We start from the raw sequence: 14,957 nt of genomic DNA, 5'->3' as shown, positions 1-14,957 counted from the left end.
AATTGTGGAATCATAAATTAATGTGATCATTTACAGGGATTTTATTAACTTTTTAAATGGTTACAAATTGAAACGAAACCCATAAAACTGCATAAATGCTATGTTAGTAGTACATGTCCTTTAAATAGAACAATACAGATGATTTTGCTCTTCTTATAAGCATACCTAGAAAAAGTATGTAAATAAATGTTAACACTTTGTTTTGATGGTCCAGTTGAGTATTAGTAGACTGTTTGCTTAATATCTGCTGATACTGCTTCTTCAACAGACATTTAACTGACTATAAGAAACTTTGTAAGTACATGTCAACTTACACTAACTCTAACCCTAACCCCAACCCTAACAGTCTACTTATAATCTTATCTGAATTAGTTGGCATGACGGACCATCAAAATAAAGTGTGACCAAAAAGACTTTTTATTTAAAAAAAAATAATTACACATTTATTCAACATTCTCAAAGGATGAGGTTATTACTTGTTGAGACAAGAGAAAGATGAGATGAATCAGATCCAAGTACAGTTAAATTTTAATAAAAAGCCAAACAAGAAAAACATTTACAATCAATATCTGAATTAACAAACTTAGGTTAACCAAAAAGTACATATTTTGTAAAGGGGGCAATAAACAAGCAAGTCTAAATGAACAGATCTGCCCTTTTAATCATATCAATTTTTTACCTTGTTTACACTTTACCTTGTTTAATTTCCAGCCATTCACTACAACAACAATGCTTTACCTTCAAACTGTACATGGACTCTTTTTAATTCATTTTTTAAAAAGTCAGAAAAAGTACACCTGACATCAATTGATAGTTTTCAGTCACGTGACCTGTGCAGAGACCAAGCGGGCAAGAAAAACAATTGGCTTTATTAGCATCCACACTGAAATCTCCATAGAAATACAGCACAAACCGACATATTGTCATCTGTTTCAAGCTTCAAATATTTGGATCACATATAAACAGCACAAAACAGAGATGTGATCACAAACTGTACATTTTGGGCACTTGCGATCCATATACTGCACCCACAGCCATTTTTCAGTCATTGGAAACCATCATGTCCCAGTTAGAGCTCATATTCTGTGATGTTTTCATCAATCTTGTGCATATTCCTCAGTGACTTAATCTGCTTTTATATTTGCTGTCGGTTTCTTTGGCTTAGTTAGATTAATATTTGCTGGCATGGAAAATCTACTCATTCACTTCTGCTATTAAAACTTTGCCTTTGCATTTCAGTTGATACTTTAAATGCACTTAACCTGCAAATTAAACTAAAAACTGTATAAAAAGCATACAAACATACTTATAGGACATATAAATTAAACTAGAAACTGTATAAAAAGCATACAAACATACTTATAAGACATAAGTGTCATAGATTGTTATGGGTCAATAATGCTACCATTAGACACGAATCCATAAATTTCTCTTTTCAGTTTGTTTTTTCTATGTAGGAATTTCCAGAGTTCACACTTAGGTCATGACTGATAATATGGCATGATTGCTTGTTTGGCATGCTGTCCCGGGAGAGAGCTCTGAGCTTACGAAATCCTCGAGCCCTGGGCTCCCACCAATTTGCAGGGTGAGAGGGGAGTTAGAGCTCAGATATCGATAAATCCCCCTGGCTTATTTCTGGCTAATGACAGATGTAGGTTGGCTGAGGAGAGGCGTACTTGCTAAGAGCTTGGCTATGGTATCAATTTGGTTAAATTGGTTAAAACTGTGGGAGTAAACTGGAGAACCCAGGGATAACCAACACAAGCACAGAGAGAACGAGCAAACTCCGCACAGAAATGTCAATTGGTTTGAAGGGACTTTAACCGGAGACATTCCGGTGCGGCAACAGTGCTACGTCAAGATTCTTCAAGACGAAGATATTGAGATAAGAAAACTCTGGTTATTTATAGTGAGTTAGGAATCATCTGATTGGATAATCAATCGTGAGCTAATGTGGACCAGCTTTGATTGTTTTGCCTGCCAGCTGAGCGTTCTCCTAATGGTATAATGTCATGTGAAAACTATCAATTAATTGTGTTCGAGTATGGTTTCAGGGTTAAAATCATCTGTACTGCATTACCCAAAATCTTCCCACAAATAGGACAATATATTTATAAAAAGGTTAACATTAAACTGAAAGAAGAAAAAGATTACTATTTTACTTAATTGAGAAATATTAATATACTGAAATGAGAAGTAAAACGAACAATGAAAAATACAGAGAAAAAAACAAACTATTCTGTAGTAATGAAGATATTAACGACAATGTTACTTTGTCTCTTCTCGGATGTGTTCAGTCAGACAGTCGCACTGACAGTCTTTCCAGCTCTTTAATCTCGCTTGAGACATCTGGAAAAGTACAGATTTTTGCATATGTTTTAGCTGTTTTGATCATTTACAGTGGCCAAGTAGGCTATTTGTATACCTTTTTGGTCACTCTTATCAAAGTTTCTGTTGTATTAGAATAATATCATGAAGATCATAAAAAATAAGAAGAAAAGAATCTCTTACCAAAAAGGGTGATTTGCTGTGTTGCAAATGAGTGCTGGATTGATTTATTTAGATCTTGTTTAAGGCTTTGCTTTATTTCGCCCTAAATGCCAAGGACAAAAGCAAGTTTAGAAAGAAACGGCACTTAGACATAATTGTATAATATGTATAAATGTATGTATACAATACCATTAATTCTTTTGACTGCCGAAGCACTTCATTTTTTGCATCCTCAAACATGGAAAGTTTTAATGCTTCAATGTCATTCAGTAGCTTTTGCTGCTTCCTTATTAGGGATCCTTCTCCTCTGTACTGTGCTGCTTCTAATATCAAAAATATCATCTGCTTATTTATCTTATACTGCATGGATTTACATTTATTATTTTAGAAATGTATTTATTTTTTTACAGTTTTATAAATAAAAAACAGAAAAATGCAACGAGCTTCATTTTTGTAGTGCAATTTTGCGTAGTACAATCTAAGCTGCATGCAATGCTTTTTAATACACTCACCTAACCCCATCCCTAACCCTACCCCTCACCGTGACGTCACTAGCTCCAATGAGTGCATTGTGTCTGACATTGCATCATTGAGATATGCAGTCTCAGCTTGAATCATCAAGGCTGCATCCAGATACTATTAAAAAAGGCTGACTCTGCCATGGGTTTCTTTTTTCCCTTTTAAAAATGTCATATCAAATCTATTTAAAAAAAAAAACTTGCTTACAGATAATATTTTATGTGCTTACCATTATAGCTAGACGCCATTGCACTCTTGATTGTTTTTTGGATTGAAGTGTAGATGTTCTTCTTTCTGTCAACAATAATTCCTTTGAGGGTTTTTTTCAGCTTGTCTTCCTTTAGAAAGAAAAGTAAAAATGATATGACATAATATTAGACCTATCTTTGCACAGTATCACAATAGAAATGTCACACTGTGTTGAAGAAGTATACATTTTCTGGAACTTACTATGAAGACTGTATGGACAAGAGCTGCTTGACACACCTCCTAAAATAACCTACTTATTTGTTGCATCCTTGCAGTGATTGTCATTATTGTAAATGTAAGGATAAACTGGGTAAAATCCAGTTTAGTTTTTCTCAAAATAAAGATCCAAATTTATATATATATATATATATATATATATATATTTATCTATAAATAATTTAAAGGTGCAGTAGGTGATCTGCCAGAATGCTAGCATTAGCATAATAGCTTAGAACTTTTAGGACAATCCCCTGCCGTCCAAAGTTGTGCCTCCTTAAGGGCCACACGCAAACACGCACTAATTAGAAATAACACTAGATCATGTCATTCACCAGTTTGAAAACTTTATGGAGACACACACTTTGTCAAGCGTAGTTGTTGACAGGCCAGCGGGTGCAGGAATTATATTTCCCCAAAACTGTGTCACAGGCTGTCACTGTTCAAAAAGGAACAAATGTGTGAATATAAATCAAACCTTACCTCAGTAAAGCTGGTTAGGCGCTAGAGCACATTTACTTATGTGCTGTTATTAAACTAAATAAAAATTTAATCAGAAAAAAGGAGTGCTTAAACAGAAATATCTGGTCATCTGTTTACATTACACTTATGTTTACGTTACCAAAACGACGAGTGACTTTTCATTTTCAATTGTGTTCGCTGATCCTCGTCCATTGCTTGTTTTCAGCTCCTTTTTCACTCGAACAACTAAACGAATGCTCAGGTCTATTTAACTGACTATATTATTGATGCTGTGAAAGGCACTCCATGAGGTTGAAAATAGCCAATGTTTTGCCAGACGTTTTCAATGGCTGAACAACACTTCCGTGCATTAAAACCCATTCATAAGCAAGAACACAGTCTGCATCAGCGTTTCGTGGCTAAAATCATTTTAAAACATACCTGTCTAAAAGTAATACTTTAGCCGTGGTGTAGCCCTTTAGATCATTGTTTTGAATTGCATAACGTCATTTCCCTCCAGCGTGCAAAAGTAATTCCAATATTGATTCAGGCTCTCGAAAAGTTTTGATTCTGCATTTTTGGCAGAAGCCCTTACAGAAACAATCTTTCTTTTCATGTAAACAAGGCCACGTTGGTCTTTCAGAAAGAAGTTCAGGTTGATGCAGAGTTTGCCTGATGACGTCTCTGTGTCTGTGCTTCACGTGTACGCGCGAGTGACGTATCTGTTTGATTAAAAAATTTACAGAAATTTTAATTTGTTGACAGACAGTTTGAGATGCCTGTTGTAATTGAGTTATTTGTCAGTCCAACAATATTTATTTGGTTGAACATTTAGATTAGATTAATCTCACTGTAATCTTAAAATTAATCTAGACTAATCTAGATTAAAATGGCTCATTTGAATTCCGTCGAAGGCATTCAGAATATGTGTGCTACCCAAATAATGACTAAAAGTAAGTCTTTGAAAACTGATTTCTCAAGCCAGTTGGCGCTTTAGACGAGGGGCTTATCTCCTGTTTTCAAAATGCATTACAAACTGCTAATAAACTGTTCTACTATGATAATTGGTGATAAAAATAAATTGTTCAATAAGATGTACTTGTGTTTACTAACTGTTTATTCAGTTAAACATGAATTTTGAACTGTAGGCCTACATAAGCTTGAAACAGCGACTTTTGATTACCTTAATCTGAATAATGTCATAACTGAACTAAACAGAAATGGAATTAAAACGTGGAATATGCATATATTATTGGCATTATTGAAGTAAACACAGCAATCAAACTATTACCCTCATGTAGGACTTTTCGCCATATTTTCTGACAAGATCCACACACATGGCTGTCAGTAAAAGACCGCATACCACACACACACACACACACACATTCGCGAAATGCGGAAGTTTTTTTTCTTTCCATTGGGCGTGCGTTGTTAAATTCCATAACACTCTCACCAGTCCTTACTCCTTATTTGCGTCTAATACCGCCGTTTGTCACAGGGGCATGAATGAAATGTTCATGAGTGAATGTAAAACTGCAGAACTGCAGTTAAAGTCACCCAAAATTACAGGAAACTCTTACATGAAAGCACTTCACGTAAACTCCTTAATTATATTATTGTCTATTAAGGCAAATAACTAGATTAGAGATGTCCATGTAAGCGTAGTCAGTAGTGTCTTCGAAGATCCAGAAGGGCATCCTACCGATTTGCTTCAGAAGGGCACTTTTTTGTCAGACGGCTCACCGGTCAGGTATACATCCGCTAGGGGTGGGCGGTACACCGGTGTCATAGTCATCACCGGTGTGACATTGCGCCACGACATGGATTTTCTAATACCGTCAATACCGTAATAAATCAATTATGCGCCTTGAACGGCTGCATTTACATCAATAATAGCTAATTCTAAATAATAAGGTATTCAATTTTCTTCAAACGTTCAGTTGTGGTCTGAATACCTGTCCTTATACTACAGGGCTCGAAATTGCAACCATTTTGGTCGCATGAGCGCCGGAAATTTAATCTATGCGCCCTCATAATATATTTGGGAGCATATTTGTGTGTCTGAATATAATGGTTGTAGTGCAATCTGATTTGATTTTCTCTAAAAACTTGCTGAATCGCTCTACCCTGCTGCTGTATTGGTTCATATTAGCAGTCAGTCACTCAACGCTTCCCGCTGTCAGATAACAGGGAGCTTTTGTTACTGCAGGAAATGCAAACGGCTGAAGAGTGAAACGTGCACAGGTTTGCAAACCTCACCTAAAGTTATAATAATAATAATAATGGCGCAGATGACAGCGATCATGACATGAGGTAAATGTTGATCTGCCAGCTGAGATCAATCGAGTGTTTTCGGAGAAGGTGCCCGAATCTCGATGCGTTGCATTCACCGCGTTTTCAGCGCAAATGTCCGCTAAATATAAAATCTAACACTGTACACATCATCGCCAAAGAAACTCACCTTTACTAAGTTTTCACTGAAACTACGGATCATAACAAAGAGCGGAATTGCGCTGGTGGTCATCGCGAGAATCCTGCTCTGTCTGCTCATAAATTGGTGCGGCTGACTCGCCTGCTTTATTCCACCAACAGAGAAATGAAGATCAGCTCATAACGAGACTGAGCATTTACAATGACCCAAACCAAAACTTTTAAAGAGTGATAGAAGTGAGACTTTCTTTTGTCCGTTCTTCCTTGAGATGTATATTATTTTGCTATTGAAAGTAATACCATGATATTATACCGTCACCGTTCAAAAGATGAAAAATACTGTGATATTAATTTTAGGTCATATCGCCCACCCCTAACATCCGTGCTAAAATATCAAGGTGAAAGTCATCATAGCTTCCGTAGAATAGACCCAGCTCCCAACCCAACTTTGAGAAAAGATTAACGGCAATATTTTTTTTATCGCTCGATAAGAGTCTTTCATTTTTTATATATATGTATGTGTGTGCGTGTGTATGTGTGCGTGCGTGTGTGTTTTCTAATTTTTCTAACAATAGTTAATAGGTTAATGCCCGTTTGTGGTCCTGCAACTACAAAATTACATAAAATATTATTTCAGCAAACTTTACCTATACTGGATAACTAAATATCTACATATCATACAACAAAGGCCACTCACCTGTGCTTTGATGAAGTCCTCAACATAGTTTGGCATGGAGGATGCAGAGAGAACAGCGCCACACGTAACGATACTAAACGCATCAATCAATTCATGCATGGATATCCCGGTTTTGGCATTGACACTGGAGACGAGATATAAATGGAAAAAATGCTATGTTATGGAGCATATCTAATTTTCAGTTCATTTCAAGTGTGCTTAATAATCACAATCAGTCATTTTGATGCACAACTTTCAGCCAATCAGAATATGGTACTGTAGGCCAGGCTATTGTATAATCTGAAATTACAACTTGATTTGTGATTCTACTCTTAATATAAAATGTGTTAAAACCTGAAAGATCCACAAACGTTTTCCTGTGGTCTTTGTTATTATTACCAACATGCAGATTTACGAATGAATGTAAACTTGTAACCTCATGTTTCAAATTTAGAAATGGAATGACTGCAGAACTTACGAAAAGATTAAGTTGAACCCGTGGTCAAAATCTTCATACATGTGACTGCTCAGGCACTCATTTAGATTGAAAGTCTGTTTCCATGCTTTTGATCTGTAGTGTCCATCATTTTTGCACAGTGCATGGAGAATTTTGTGAAAGCCCCTGTTACCTTGTGGCAGAACCTTAATACACAAAGAAAAAATTGCTGCATTTAAATTGTACATTTTAAGAACATTTTGACAACAACTGATTCAGACTTACAGGTGATATTTGCTCTTCTACGCTATCACGACATGACATCTTGGATTGTTCGACTCCATTTGAGAGAGTTTGCGAGAGCAAACTACAGAGCATGTCAAAATGACAGCCCAACTTCTCCAATGCATTCTCTAGACTCCTCTCCAAAACCTTGTGGACTTCTGTCTTGGCCTAAAATACAGAGCATATTATTTATTGAATAATGATTAACAGATTGCCAAAGGAAAAGGAAAAATAAATATTTTGATTCATACCATTCTTTTGCTTTGGATCAAGGACATAACTGCCTTTGCCTCAGTGACACAACCTCTAGCCATTTCTTGGTTAATTCTCTTGTTTATATTCTTCAGAACGCCTTGCAGCATTGGGATTTCTGAATTTGATTTTCAGAATTGTTCAGATCATTTTTAGAATTCTAAACAAGTGTGCTTCTAGCTTCATGTGTCAAATAAAATCTGAGCAAAAATGTTTACTTTTCCAGAGTTAACACTTTACCTGTTTCATCTTGGTTTAGGCGTAAACTCTGATCAAAAAAGGCCTTGGAACTTACAGTGAAAACCTTTAGATCCATCTCTTTCTGTAAGAAATCATTACAATAACACAGTATTAGGTCAGAATTATGAGAAATACAAAAAAAAAAAAATTATATATATATATATATATATATATATATATATATATATATATATATATATATATATATATATATATATATATATATATATGGGAAATAAAATACCTTGATTTTTGAATTTTGAAAGGTTTTTAACACCGTTTCCTTAGCCGTTTTGTTTCTGTGTAGTATGCATTTCAATTTCAGATCCTGAAAAAGAATTCCCAGTTGGTTACACGGAGCTGGAGTTGGTAAAGGAATTATAATAATAATTATTATTGTTATTAACATTATTATTATTATTATTATTATTATTATTATTATTATTATTATTATTATTATTATTATATACATTTTAATTATTTATTACATTATTATTATATACATTATATACATTTAGGCGCAATTTATTATTAATGTGTCATTATTTTATAATACGTCACTTTATTTTAACACATGTCAACACTAGATGCTACCGCTGTTGTTTTGCACAACAGCTAGATGCTCTAAATACACTGATGCTGCTACATTGCCTTTTGCAAATCATTTGTCCTTTAAACCAGTACCTGATAAATAGAATTATGCATCAGGGTTCTGTTGAAGATCCACGTGAAGAAAAAAAATGCAGTATTGTAAATACTATTGTGTATTTAACCTATAATTAAGTATTTGTAGTATTACGATGGTTAGTTCTACAGTTGATATGGTAACACTACATTTATTGTAATTACAGTTTACTGGTTTACTAGTTTATACTACAGTATTCTGTAGTATTCAGTAAAAAAAGTGTTGTAAATACTATATGCAGTGTAATATATTTTCTATAGTCTGGTTCAAAAAACCTATGATAGTTATTATAAATTACTGAAGTATTTGTTTCATGTAAGAGTGTAGATAAACTTGACTCATTATAATACAGCTAATGTAACTCCATGACAGGTTTGGAAGGCTGTTGTCGGTGTCTGTAATGGAAATTCTAAAGAAACAAAATATTCAAACCTCATCTTCTGTCATTTCGTCTTCCAGATCACTAAAAGTAAAATATAAATGTATTATGATTTAATTTTTTTATTTTAATGACATAATAAATATACAGTTGTAGTCAGAATTATTAACCCCCCTTTGAATTCTTTTCTCTTTATTAGATATTTCCCAAATGAAGGAAATTTTCACAGTATGTTTTATAATATTTTTTCTTCTGGAAAAAAATATTTGTTTTATTTTGGCTAGAATAAAAGCAGTTTTTAATTTTTTAAAATCCATTTTAGGGTCAATATTATTAGCCCATTTAAGCTATTTTCTTTCTTTCAAAAGTCTACAGAACAAACCATCGTTATACAACAACTTGCCTAATTACCCTAACCTGCCCAGTTAACCTAATTAACCTAGTTAAGCCTTTAAATGTCACTTTAAGCTGTATAAAAGTGGCTTGAGAAATATCTAATCAAATATTATTTACTGTCATCATGGCAAAGATAAAATAAATCAGTTATTAGAAATGAGTTATTAAAACTATTATGTTTCTAAATGCGTTGAAAAATCATCTCTCCATTAAACAGAAATTGGGGAAAAAATAAACAGGGGGGCTAATAATTCTGACTTCAACTGTATATTATTTGCTTTTAAGAACATATACTGTAAAAGAACAACTTAATTACTTGTCCTTTGATAAATGTCAATATTTTAGCAGCTTGTCACACCGTCTGTACTAACCTCATGTATTCTACTGGCTCAATGTTGTCACTCTTGGTGCAGATGAAGTGAATGTCTCTGCATTCTCCAGCTTCCATCATGTCTTTAGTGCAATACTTTAACATTTCCCAGGTATCTTTTTTAGTGGTAGCACGACTGATATCACTTAAAATCCACACTGAAGAGCAGTCTCTGAGTTTCTGTGCAATTACAAATACATTAATATGGAAATTGTAAAAAACGAAATATATTTTAAAATGTTAATTTGTTTTTATATGTATACAAATTCAAATTGATGCATTATAGGTAGTATTTACAGATTTCCACAGGTCATTCCTAATCTTATTGTAGTCTCCAGTCCCAGGTAGATCCACAAGCACAATGTGTTCCAGAAGTTCATGACAGTTTGGGATCTTGACTGTCACACTTTTCACAAGTGGCCAGTACCAGCCACCAGGATTTGATTGATTGTATTGGGTGTATCGCCTTAGTTTTTTGGCAAACTCAGCAGCCTGATAGAAAAAGTACATTACTAATTTAGTTTTCACTAAATCCTCATCTCCAGTCCTAAATAAGTTGATGATGATCTGATTTAGGTGAGTTATATAAGGAGAACTTATGTTCAAATGTCAAGAGCAGTGAGTACCCAGAGCCAGAATTGACATTCCATTTAATGTATTTTGATTTTTACATTTTTAAATGTAACTATACATAGATCTCCAAACTTACATTACTGGAGAAGAAATCTTTGGTAATTTCAGCGAACTTGTCATCATTCTTGAGTTCCTCGAATGATTTCTTTTCTGCATTGACTCCATACAGCGCAGTGATTTTTTCTTTAGCATCCTCAATGAAGCTATCATTCATTTCTTCGCTATCAGTGCTCAAAGCACCAAGAAGAATTTCGAGGTGACTCTCCCACTCCTGTAGTAGTATACAGCAAACAAAATAGCAAAAATGAGCCTTTATTTTCTACACTTCAGTTGGCCTTTTAGATGGAACTGAATGGGATTAACCTCTTTAGAGATGAGCTCAATCTCAGCTTTGTAGTTGGTGTCAATCAGATTTGCTTCAATTTGAGTTATAACGGCTGTACAGGCACCATAACAACCAGATGGCAGCAGATACTGTTTTTCCAGGATTGCATTTAACAGTGAGCTCTTTCCTTGTCCTGACTCTCCCAAAATCCCAATGGTTTTCTTTGTTCTGCTGTTTTTATTCATCCTGGAAATAGCTTCTCTAGACATATTATAAGAATGATGCAATTAACAGTTTTTTTTTCTTTAAATTGTATGCTCATTATATTAAAAATTAATGTTCATTACAACTTACTCGATGTAATTTTGTAGCTCAGTTTTGGTTTCATCTGCATTCTTCATGGCTTGAACTTTTTTTTTCACCAATGCCATGATCTCGGTTGCTTGCTCAACTATGGTGTTTTCTGTGTTCAAAGAAGAGTACAATTATTCATATTGTCAATTGGGGGAATCATGAGAAGGAGGATGGTAGATTACACCTTACTCATGATAATATATTATCCCATACTCTGTGTGTGTGGTCATCAAATAAGTTCTGTAATGTTAGAAGTTTAATAAAATATGATGTGACTTAACTGCTTGCTTTCATTGCCTCATTGCGCTCGCATTGACAGTTTTGCGCTTGAGCGCCTCCAAGTGCTTTTTACTGTGCACGTGAACAAAAGTGCCAACGTGATTAGCGAAGAAGGTTTTGATGTGGCGTGTCAAAACAAAAAAATTAGGCCTTTCCTTAAAAATGACTCTTTTTATGCCTGCCGTTTTTCACGTAGGTGTGCACAATCACATTAGCTCCTTTTATTTAGTTACGAGGCGATAAACGTCTGCGACTCGTACTGTATGTGTGCTCTCTTTGTGTGAAGCTGAACTGGCGCTCTAGGCAAAGGATCACGCCGCCCTCAACCCGAAAGTGAAAAAATTCTTGCCATTCAGCCTGAATTGCAACTTCCATGTGTGAGACTGGATGACATCTCAATGTTGATCACCTGGTAAGAAATTCAGGGAAACAGGCACTTTATACTGAGGTGTACAGTGCTTATCTTCGGATGGGGTCTACTTGGTTTTTAAAAGGCAAGGATCTTGACCTGCTGCCTTATGCTTTACTTACCAGGACTGACATTTCGATAATTGTATGATATGCATCTTGTTAATGCAGGTAAAGTAATTGACACATGCATTTATTAAGTAGGCCTGAAAGTCCTCTGTCCTCATATAAGTACGCAGAAAAAATTTTCAGCTTTATAGTCTGGGAGAGGCTATGCCTTTGGGTAACAAAGCAAGCATTATGTTGATAACTAATCAAGTGGCTGGCTTTCCCTGTACTTAATATAGACTTAAAAACAACTCTTATGTTGTTAAGCTTAAGATTAAAGATTTAAACAGGTTAAATTGAAGCACTTAACAAATAAGGTTAAATGCTATCTTTGAGTGAGTCATTCACAGTAAGTCACTTAAATCATAACTGAATGACCATTTTAAACAAATCTAAGTAATTGAGTGACAGATAGACTCTTTACCGTTCATTGGAAATTTTCGTCTCAATTTAATGAAGCCTGTATTTTATTTGAAACAATGTAATATTTCTATGATCAGCATTTAGAATATATATAGTATATAAATATTGTTACACTCAGTATATCAATACTGAGTATAACAATACTGCACTTGGTACAATACAGAGAACAAAAAGGTGAAACATTCATAAGAACGTTTTTTTACTAATTAACTCTTCATGTACTATTTAAAACTCTTTCAAAATATAAAACTTTTGACTAAAAGAGGTTGACTAATCAGTATGCAGTTTTTACACTACATGATGACAACTTTACTGGCCATGCAATGGGTGGAATCACAATCAACAAATGTACAATCCATATACATTTGTATATACATACATATATATATATATATATATATATATATATATATATATATATATATATATATATATATATATATATATATATATATATATATAATTTTTTATTTTATTTTTTATTTTTTTTACAAAATTTATACTAAATAAATCAAAATGAAACACAGCTTACTTTATGGATACCTACTAGGTACAAAGGAGAACAAAATGACAAACGAGCTGTAGCTTGCTAGTCAGAGTAATGGTGAACGGATTGCTCAAATAGGCCAATTGATGGAAAAGTTCGTGAACACATTTCTATGTACTTTTGCCTGACTACTTTTATGGAGAGTTATTTACGAGCAACCTCAAAACCTGATTTATTTTTATAGGATCAGTTTCAGGATAATATGTATTTATATGATATTTATATGATATTTATATTGTTATGGACATTTCAGCTGTGACTAAACCTTTGATATTTTACAGTCCTGTGTCACATATACAGTACATACTGTATTACTATAAATAATTACTTAATAACTAGGCTATCCCTAAATTTATCCCTAAACCTAACCTGAACTTGCCTTATATAACACTCGTACATTCTTCGGTATATACACTGCATCTACATTATGAGCACAAATGTAGACAAATATACTCTTCTAAGCATGTCGATTACACATGATGTGAGTTTGAGTACAGAACAGAAAGTTAAATTGAAAAGAAAAATCTAAATAGCATTGGGTTTAAATATACATCTTGTTTAAATTACATTTTATACACACAGAATGTTTCATGCAAATTGACTTACCAGTTTTCATCTTTATCTGTGTACAGTTAACACTTGTACCATTTGGTTCATTCAATTTTCTCTTGGTACCTACCAACAAAGTAATCATTTTAATATACCTATTAAGCAGTGTGTTTGTTATTTTTATTATTTTTTTAACATACCGTGGCTAGCCATTGGCTGGATTAGTTGAATTTGATTTCAACACCTAGAGAAAAACAATGTTAATAATATGGCATGGTCTCAAAAATGGTTAATTGTTCTTGTATGACCGAATAAAAAACAAAAATGCACTGCATAACTGCAATATTGGTACAGTAGGTAAAGTAAAATAGCTTTTAATATGTATTAATACATTAAACAGCTAAAATAAGCAAGAAATAAATTTTCACATAAGTTTTCTTTGTAATTTTAGTTAACTTCTAAGCATCTTAGCAATTAAAAAAAAAAAAGTTACCTTTTATCTCTCTGGATACTCTCTACACGACAGTGCTGTTGATTCAACCAATTCACCAAAAGCAATGAAGAAGTGGGACTGCTAATAAAAGCTCTGATTTATAACTGGGTGTGGAGTTCTGGGAAAGAGAGAAATGTATTGAGGAAAAAGAAAGTTTCACTTCTGCAAGTTTTATCTGACTTACTAAGTCTACTAAGTCTTACTATATATATTCTAATTCTAAATATTCATAACAATATAGCTTGCTCAGTGTTCTACCAATTTTTAAAAATGTGCTGGATTTTTTAAAAACTTTCAGCAATCTTTTTAGATGTTTTCTTTGCTTGATAAATCTAAATAAGTTGACTCTTCTGAAACACATTAACATTGTTTCCACCATCACAAAATTGGTCCTACAACAACATGGTTGTTTAAGACAGGGGTTATTTGAGGCGTGCACTCGAGTAAATTGTGATGACAATTTTTATATACACAAATAAAATGGACCGGGTCCTTTTTAAAAATAATGACGGTGAATGAAAGTTAAACCGGTGAGTGTCTGACAAAAAAAGTGCCCTTCTGAATCAAATCAGCAGGATGCCCATCTTTATCTTTCACTTACTTTGAAGACACTACTGACTACGTTTACATGGACATCAGTAATCTAGTTATTTGCTTTAATAGACAATGATTTTTGAATGTTGCATCCCAAGGCTCTCCACATTTTCTGCAGAGGTTCAAGTAATTTTGAATGACTTTAACTGCAGTTAGGCA

The 14,957-nt window shown here is 33.9% G+C and overlaps 1 protein-coding gene across 1 annotated transcript; it reads right to left on the bottom strand.

The window, feature by feature from the left end:
- Window positions 1–544: 544 nt before the first annotated feature.
- LOC130246287 (nuclear GTPase SLIP-GC-like) lies at window positions 545–14,268 on the bottom strand. Its single transcript, XM_056479172.1, has 19 exons — window positions 14,205–14,268; window positions 13,912–13,955; window positions 13,769–13,837; window positions 11,398–11,506; window positions 11,082–11,304; window positions 10,795–10,989; window positions 10,383–10,577; window positions 10,087–10,265; window positions 9,373–9,403; window positions 8,500–8,583; window positions 8,256–8,337; window positions 8,015–8,133; window positions 7,764–7,931; window positions 7,521–7,684; window positions 7,064–7,187; window positions 3,239–3,347; window positions 2,680–2,813; window positions 2,512–2,593; window positions 545–2,349 (listed from the first exon to the last, which is right to left on the bottom strand). The coding sequence occupies exons 2-19, from the start codon at window positions 13,922–13,924 to the stop codon at window positions 2,294–2,296; spliced, it is 2,136 nt and encodes a 711-aa protein (XP_056335147.1). The 5' UTR covers window positions 13,925–13,955; window positions 14,205–14,268; the 3' UTR covers window positions 545–2,293.
- Window positions 14,269–14,957: the final 689 nt, after the last annotated feature.

Source organism: Danio aesculapii, chromosome 19 (assembly GCF_903798145.1).
Source record: "Danio aesculapii chromosome 19, fDanAes4.1, whole genome shotgun sequence".
Lineage (NCBI taxonomy): Eukaryota > Metazoa > Chordata > Actinopteri > Cypriniformes > Danionidae > Danio > Danio aesculapii.
This window is presented reverse-complemented; position numbering and strand designations above follow the sequence as displayed.